The following is a 9,201-nucleotide window of genomic DNA, read 5'->3' on the forward strand; positions in this document are numbered from 1 at the left end:
TGTGTGTGTGTGACGAGTGTGTGTGTGTGTGTGTGTTTGTGTGTGTGTGTGAGTGTGTGTGTGTGTGTATAGAGATAAGCCTCAACTCATAAGCTCATAAGCTCATAGAGTTAAGAACTAAGGCTTGAAACAGACTCAGCACACAGAGCTATGTGTCTGTTTCAGGCATAGAAAACAGCAACATAAGGCTTGTAACAGATTTGGCATTCACAGCTATATTTCTGTTCCAGGCATAGAAAAGAGAACCAAGGCTTGAAACAGACTCAGCATACAGGACTATATTATACTGTTCAAAAAAAGAAACGCATAGCTTGTAATATTTGGTTAATTTAGTTATATGGCTACAAGGATATCCACCAAACTGCAGAAAATGTTTATCTGGTCGTCGACCTTTCGTCCATTGCCACAAGTGAGCTCTGCACGTGACGCATGCGTTATCAGTGGCTACAATGTCAAAATTGCTCATTTGGCATGACCACTCGTCATGCTTCAGTGTAATCTCTTGAAACTCGGGGAATATTGAGCTCTCACCATGTCTTCCAAAACCCATAAAAGCGGATTGTTCGCCACAAAGAAATCAGACGACAATTCAGCGACGAAAGATGGCCCGATTGAGCAGAGAAGACCGCCAAATTGCATTGGGTCGTTTACAAGCAGGCTAAAGTCAAAGTGCAATCGCCAGGCCCTTCCACGTGTCCCAGAGCACCATAAGTAGACTGTGGGTCAGGTTTCAAGCCACTGGCTCCGTTGCTGACTTGCCACGAGCGGGAAGACCAAGGGCGACAACTGCTGCTCACGACCGCTTCATACGGCTCCGCCACCTCCGGAATCGTTTCCTGTCGGCCTCATCTTCTGTCCAGGCTCTCCCCGGGCCACACCGATTATCGGACCAGACCGTGCGGAACCGCCTGCATGAAGCTGGTTTTGAGAGCTCGCAGACCTCACAGAGGAGCTGTCCTCTCCCGCCGCCATCGCCAGAACCGAGTGCAGTGGGGCAACCAGCACCTTCGCTGGACCGTCCGGAATCACTGGAGACACGTGTGGTTCAGCGACGAGTCCTACTTCCTGCTCCAGCGACATGATGGTCGGAGGAGGGTCTACCGGAGAGTAAACGAACGTTACGCGCCCAACTGTGTGGATGAGGCACCCGTTCATGGTGGTGGAGGCGTCATGGTGTGGGGGGCGATCAATACCGCTGGAAGGAGCACCCTGGTGCACGTCCAAGGGCGCATAACTGCCCAGCGATACGTGGAGGAAATTCTGCGCCCACACGCCCTTCCTCTTCTGGCTGACCAGGATGCCATATTCCAGCAGGACAACGCTCGCCCGCACACAGCACGACTCACCACCCAGTTCCTCACCGACCACCATGTCCAGGTGCTTCCCTGGCCATCCATGTCGCCAGACATGAACCCGATAGAACACCTCTGGGATGAATTGGACAGACGTGTGCGCAGGCGAGAAGAAGCGCCGGCAAATCACCGCGATCTATTGCAGGCACTTCAGGAGGAGTGGGACACCATCCCACAGCAAGATATCCGGCATCTGATCCAGTCCATGCCCAGAAGGTGCCGGGCAGTTGTTGCTGCTCAAGGCAGTCACACCCCCTACTGACTTGACAGCCTCGGCACCCAATCGTATTGATTGACTGATTGATTTGAAGATGCAAATGAACTGTGTGTGCATTCAACTGTGTCCATACCAAATTTCAAACAAATAATCTAAATATTGGATTTTCTGTTAATTTTTTCGAAAATTAAAACAAATTTGGCAAGTAGCAACTATGCGTTCCTTTTTTTGAACAGTATATATCTGATCCAGGCACAGGGATAAGAACTAAGGCTTGAAACAGACTCAGCATACAGGGCTATATATCTGATCCAGGCACAGAGAAGCGAATGTAAGACCTGAAACAATGATACGTTAGGCTTGAAACAGACTCAGCATTCAGGGCTATATACCTGTTTCAGGCATAGAGAAGAGAGCGTAGGCTTGAAACAAACTCAGAATACTGGGCTATATTCCTGTGTCAGGCAGAACCTTTCCTTATCTACATATCCTTAAAACACACAACTATTTTGGAAGTAGCTTACATATCTGTTGTCCTTGGGGACAAAACAATAAAGAAAGAAAACCAAAAACATTTAGAGCTGGTGTATGCAGGCGAAGTGTACACACAGTCAGTGTTACTGAACGAAGGAGTCAGGTGGGGACAAGAAGGTTGAACTTGCCAATACACTTTCCTCAACGTACGAATCAGCCTCCGGGCAGCCGGAGTATTGCTAAAAGTAGGTTACCTACGCCTCAAGATAGAGAGACAGAGGGGGGGGGGGGGGGGGGGGTTTGTGTAGAGGGACACAGAAACACAAACATATACATCTGCAGCCAACTGTGGACTTGAACTACAAGAAGAAAACGTTCAGGAGGACTTCGTTCATGTCATTACAAACGCGAGGTCAGAGTCAGTCTCTGGGCAGCAGGTGTGAAGCTTCACACGGTGACTTGAATCGTACAGTGGCACGGGACATGGCAGACAATTGGCAATATCTCGCATCCCACCACAGCTGGTGAAGATCAGACATCACACGTGTACGCTTGAATGTGTTTGTACACGCGCACGTGTACTCGTGTGTGTGTGTGTGTGTGTGTGTGTGTGTGTGTGTGTGTGTGTGTAGGTGTGTGTGTGTGTGTGTGTGTGTGTCTGTGCGGAGTGCGGAGGGGCTTTTAGCTTTCAGATCAGAATGACAAAATCTCTGCACAAAGTGCACAATGACCTGTTGCAAGAAGGAAGGAAGATGTGCACAACGTGGATCGCAGTCCAGTTCTGCAGGAAAACCACACGACAGACAGACGTGTGGGGGTGAGTCTTGACAGCAGTGCCCTGGTATACAAGGTCAATGATATTACTCTGCAGGGCTGTGTTACTATAGGCCCTGATGTACAAGGTCAATGATATTACTCCGCAGGGCTGTGTTACTATAGGCCCTGATGTACAAGGTCAATGATATTACTCCGCAGGGCTGTGTTACTATAGGCCCTGGTGTACAAGGTCAATGATATTACTCTGCAGGGCTGTGTTTACTATTGGTTTAATCAGAGACATAGATAGAAGAGATGCGAAGCGCTGTCTTCCCGCTCGCGGTATCTTCGCCTACGGCAGGGGCAAGTAATCCTCCCACTGGCGCCAAGCTGGCAATTGTTGTGTTTTTAAAGAATTATAACTGTTTCATAGAAAATCATAGATAATAAAACATGCAAAGTGTTCATTATTTGCACTCAAGAGAAACAGAACATCACAAGAAGAAGATTATTGCATCATTTGGTGATTAGAAGATGAATCCTAAAGTAAGCAATTTCGCTCATTTCTCCTTAAAAACTTTTTATTCACACGCCAGTGTAAGTGCGAGAACCACTTGAGTGAGACTTAAAAGCATCAAATTTAATTACAGCGCGTCAAAATTTATACAAACAGATTCATGTATACACCAGTAATGCATTTGCCAGTTAAGAGAAAGTAACGTTGCGCACAAAAGAAAATATTAGCTCCCAAACATTGCCTCCACAGGCATGGACTTAGAACAATGGCCGCAGGGAACCGTGTTTTTGACTCACTTCGGGAACCCAATCCTCTCAAATGCGTTCGTGTGCACACTATTGAAGCTACAGAATATGAATCAAGTTTACTTACCACTGATATCTCTAGTCTGAAGCTAGATATATCCAAAGAAATATGACAAAAAAGCACTTCAAATCGGTGTCAGAGAGCAAGCGAACAACAACTTAGTACGGGATGATGGCTGACAATCGCGCGAGGTCACGCTGACCGCCGAGCGCGGTACCCCAAGAGTTCACCGCGAGAGGCCTCGCTTCGCATCTCTGTATATATGTCTCTGGTTTCATGATATGATCGCGTAAGAACAAGCAAAGGAAAATTGTGTATTGTTGTTTCGAGTCTCGAGAAGCCAGAGGGTCATACGAGGCCGACTCAGAATCGATCATTAAACTCAATTTCTTTTAGGCCTACTCTTTAAAATCATTCACATTCAAGGCGTATCACAGTAAAACGTGAACCCTAACTCTCTACATATTCTATTACAGAATAATTCGCCAACCACTCCAGCACTAAAAGAAGTGCAAACAGATGGTGTCTTGAACACCTTGACTTACAAGAACAGGACGACTCATATAATTATATATATATACTCCATGGCGATGAGAGGAGTGTTGACGAATGGTGGCTTGAACACCCTGATTAACAAGAACAGGATGATTGTTTATAATCCATGACGATGTCAGGAGTGTTGACGAATGGTGGCTTGAACACCCTGATTCACAAGAACAGGATGATTGTTTATAATCCATGACGATGTCAGGAGTGTTGACGAATGGTGGCTTGAACACCCTGATGAACAAGAACAGGATGATTGTTTATAATCCATGACGATGTCAGGAGTGTGCCAGGCATGGTGGAATGAACACCCTGATTCACAAGAACAGGATGATTGTTTATAATCCATGACGATGTCAGGAGTGTGACAGGCATGGTGGAATGAACACCCTGATTCACAAGAACAGGATGATTGTTTATAATCCATGACGTGACAGGCATGGTGGAATGAACACCCTGATTCACAAGAGCAGGATGATTCATACCACTCCATGGTGATGTGAGGAATGCGGTCAGATGATGGCTAACACCGTGTCTCACTGCAATGCAAACAGTGGAGCCAGATTTATTGATTTGTTCGATAATTGTCGTTTCTTGTCTCAAGATCTCAGGGGCACATGCGAGTCCGAATTATTTCAGATCATTGCACAGAGACTTTGTAACAAAGCAGAACTAGAGAATCAAATTCTTGTGTGCACGTTTAGTGACATTGTTCAGTGCTCCTCACTGAAAGTCAAACTGAAGAACGACTGGGAAAGTATGTCATTCTCGTGTACGAACGCACAAGTCCAGAAAACATTGTCAAAAAGGCCAGACAAAGCGTGTTCACCAAAGGAAAGAGAACTCTTGAAAACATATCACCCATATCTGCTGCTCTCCAACAGCACACAAGGAGGGCGGGTTAAGAGAGTGGCTTCATCTGGGGTCAGTGTCTGCTGAAAGAACCTGGTCTACCATGTCCAGCTCAGTTGGGGCTAACAGCTAGGCTGCATGCAAACAAAAGTTAGAACATATAGGATTCTTCTGGAAAAAATCCCATTTTCCCAAATTCTCAAGTATCCTGTGCTCACACAATGTGACATGTGCACACAAGCCTCCATGGCCACCAAGTGTGGTAAGGCCAATGTTATTTTGTCTGTTATGGTAACATGAAAAAATATGGTCAGTATGTAGGGGTGTTTTTTGTTAACTTCTCGTGTTGGCGTGAGCCTTTGCTTATTTATGCAATACATGAAAGCTGTGTGTGCAAGTATGAGAGGGACAGCATTTGAAATGAAGCCACTTGATGTTAAAAGCTTGTAAATCTCCATGCAAAAGGCTCCAGTCCAATTCCGAGCTCCCACACCCCTCCCCCCCCCCCACACCCTCGCCACTGAGTTTCTGACCCAAAACATTGCACCTAGCAACGTTTTCGAAGCTCGGAATGGATGTCTTCGTATATGTATTAGGCACAAAAAAAAGGTTGTGGTTACGGTAACCCGACCGTTCCTATTATTTTGCGCTGACGCTTGAAGTTTTTATTGTATTGCCTTGGCCATTAAATTTTGTATTTAAAAAAAAAATGTTTTGATTTGCAGGTGCTCCTGGACAACGGGAAGTTGCCTTCGACTTTGGTCGCTGCCTTACCCAAAGACCTACTGCGGACGCTGAGAAGTTTCAACTTCTCACTCAACATTGGACACCTACCAGTGGCTTCCCATTTCCAACCACGGTGATCAACAAGAAAAACCGAAAGTTCGGGATCGACTGGCTACAGAAACATCCCTGGCTAGTCTATTCCCCATCTCTTGACGGAGCGTTGTGTAAGCACTGTGTCATGTTTGGTACAGGTGATAACCTTGGATACTTTGTGAAGACTCCATACCGGAACTGGAAGAAGTGCTCGGATGACTTGAAAGATCACGCCACAAAACAGTATCATTCAGTTGCACTGCTCAAGAGTGAACATTTCTTGGAAAACATGAGAAACCCTTCAGAAGGCATAGATGTTCAAATGAACGTGGAGGCAGATGCTCAGATTGATGTGAACAGAAAGGTTCTTGCTAGCATTTATAAAACTGTTGTTTTTTGCGGCCGTCAAGGCCTTGCTCTCAGGGGTCACAGGGATGATGGAGTTTTGGATGAAGACAATAGGAGCAACTTCAACGCTCTCTTGAAGTTCCGTATTGATTCTGGAGACGAATTTTTGAAGACCCATCTCGAGACTTGTAACAGCAGTGCTACTTACATTTCCAAGGAAACGCAAAACCGATTGATTGAAATTCTTGGGAGTCAGATTAGAGGCAAACTTCTTGCTGAAATTCGTCAGTCCAAATACTTTTCTCTACTTGCAGATGAAGTCGTTGATGCTTCAAATACAGAACAGATTTCTATTGTCATTCGTTTCGTTGATTCAAATCAGGAGGTGCGAGAAGTGTTTCTAGCATTCATGGAATGTGATAACATAACGGGAGAAACACTGACTGGTCTCATCCTGCAGTGTTTGAGGGATTGGGATTTGGATGTGGCAAATGTTAGGGGCCAAGGATATGACGGTGCTGCCAACATGGCAGCAAAGTTCAAAGGTGTGCAAGCGCGGATTCTTGGCATCAACCCAAAGGCCTTGTATTTTCATTGTGCTGCACACTGCCTCAATTTGTGTATTGTCAAGGCCTGCACCGTACCAGCTGTGAAGAACATGTTGGCGGTCTTGAAGCAGCTTTCTTTGTTTTTCTCACAGTCTCCCAAGAGACAACGAAAATTTGAAGAAGTGATCGGACAAGCTGATGAGGTACAGACTCAAAGGAAAAAGCTTGTGGATTTGTGCAGGACTCGGTGGGTCGAAAGGCACCATGCCTTTGAAACATTTGCCAGCCTATCCCAACTTGTCTTTATTTGTCTGGAGCAGATTGTGGAAGAAAACTGGGATGGTGAAACTGTTTCCAAGGCAAGTGGATTTTTGCATGCTCTTTGTGACAGTAACTTTCTGATTGCCTTTGTTGTGGCACGGAGGTGTCTTCAGTACTTACAACCTCTTAGTGTACTGCTTCAAAAGCGAACACAGGACGTAGTGCAATCCTACAAGGAAATCACCAACATCACTGCCAGCCTTGGTGAATTAAGGACTGGCATACAAGAAGTGTTCAACGGGTCCTGGTTTAAGGAAGCTTCTGACATGGCCCATGTTTTCAATACTGACATTGAGGTTCCTCGGCTGTGTAAAAAGCAAACTCTACGAGAAAATCACCCCGGTGACACACCAAAGGACTACTTCAGGGTATCGATTGCTGTGCCGTTTCTGGAACATCTCGTTGAACAAATGAAAGACCGCTTCAAAAATGCTCAGCTCGCCCAGGATGCCATGAAGCTGATTCCTGCTAACATTCTCCAACAAGGACCCTGTTTTTCGGTTGATGCGAGACAGTTAGTGGAAATTTGGGGAGATGACATCCCAGACAGAGCTGGATTGGGCGCAGAGCTTCATCGTTGGAATACGAAATGGAGAAACTACAACGAGCCAGGTGCACTTCCATCTACACTTGTGAAAACCTTGAAGGTGTGCAACAGCGATATGTTCCCGAACATCCATGTTTTTTTGCGAGTCCTGTGCACGCTGCCCATCACAACAGCAGAGGTCGAAAGGACCAATTCCAGCCTGAAACTCCTTAAAAACTACATGCGGACGACGATGGGAGCGGAACGTTTGAATGGGTTAGCACTCATGAAAATCCACAGTGACATTCCGGTAGACATTGAAGCAGCTGTAGACTCGTATGCCCTCAAGTTCAGGTCACATATGAAGTTGCTGCCCAAGAATTTTTTGTAATGCCCCATCTGATCTGGTGTTCGGTGAGAAGTCTGCTTCTGTTCAACATTCCAGCAACGGTAAAGTAATATACCAACATGATCAAAGATATGTTTATTAGAAGTGTTAAGTTTATTTTATTGGCCTTTCATACCTAATGTTTGCATACCTAGGCTTAACATCCCCAGGGTCAGTGCGACAGTTTTTGATCAAATGAGCTAAAATTGCAAAACTACTGGTGTTCGTTTGGCAACTTTGTTATAGATTGTAAGAATTTTTGGGTATGGAAATATGTGCAAGGATAGACCCGAAAATAACACAAAAATGCTAAAAAAAAAAGCCTAACGTCAGGGGGGCTGGTTGAAGCTCCTTTTTAAGGCTCAGATAGCACCAGATTGCACCATTTTGCATCCTTGATAAATGGTGTCTTTCCGGTTCTTGACAAATGATGAGAACCAAAGCAGACTAGGACTCGAATGTCACAAGACATTTCTTGATATGATCAGCATCCGAGGCTATGTTTTCGTCGGGTTCGGTAAACATAAGTCAAAAAGACAGCGGAGAAATAAATTAATTATTCAGCAATATAACATTTGTAATGGCAGCAAGACCAGCATGCAAGGCTGTGTTTGGTCGTCTGCTCTCAAACATCGACAACACACATAATTCCCAACTGATGAAATTTTTGTCGAAAATGGATCTAGTCCCGTGGTTGCTAGATTGATTTGTGGCAGAGGATAATTCACAAAAGCACTCCATGGCGATGTGAGAGGTGCGGGCAGATGGTGGCTTGAACATACTGATTAGCTTTACTTTAGCAGAATCATCAAAACACTCCGTGACGGTGTGCCAAGTATGGTGAGACGGTAGCAACAACACCCCTGGAAACCACTCCGTGGCGATATGCGAGATGCGGGCAGATGGTGGCTTGAACACCCTGATTCAATAATGGCAGGATGACTCAAAACACCCCATGGCGATGTGCGCAGTGCGGGGAGATGGTGGCTGGAACACCCTGATTCAATAATGGCAGGATGACTCAAAACACCCCATGGCGATGTGCGCAGTGCGGGGAGATGGTGGCTGGAACACCCTGATTCACAAATACTACATGGCGATGTGCGCAGTGCGGGGAGATGGTGGCTGGAACACCCTGATTCACAAATACTACATGGCGATGTGCGCAGTGCGGGGAGATGGTGGCTGGAACACCCAGATTCACAAATACTACATGGCGATGTGCGCAGTG

At 45.8% G+C, this 9,201-nt stretch overlaps 1 protein-coding gene across 1 annotated transcript; it reads left to right on the forward strand.

Moving 5' to 3' along the window:
- Positions 1-5,266: 5,266 nt before the first annotated feature.
- LOC138977287 (52 kDa repressor of the inhibitor of the protein kinase-like) lies at positions 5,267-7,973 on the forward strand. The gene is made up of 2 exons (XM_070350189.1): positions 5,267-5,282; positions 5,746-7,973. The coding sequence occupies exons 1-2, from the start codon at positions 5,267-5,269 to the stop codon at positions 7,971-7,973; spliced, it is 2,244 nt and encodes a 747-aa protein (XP_070206290.1).
- Positions 7,974-9,201: the final 1,228 nt, after the last annotated feature.

Source organism: Littorina saxatilis, linkage group LG9 (genome assembly GCF_037325665.1).
Source record: "Littorina saxatilis isolate snail1 linkage group LG9, US_GU_Lsax_2.0, whole genome shotgun sequence".
Classification (NCBI taxonomy): Eukaryota; Metazoa; Mollusca; class Gastropoda; order Littorinimorpha; family Littorinidae; genus Littorina; species Littorina saxatilis.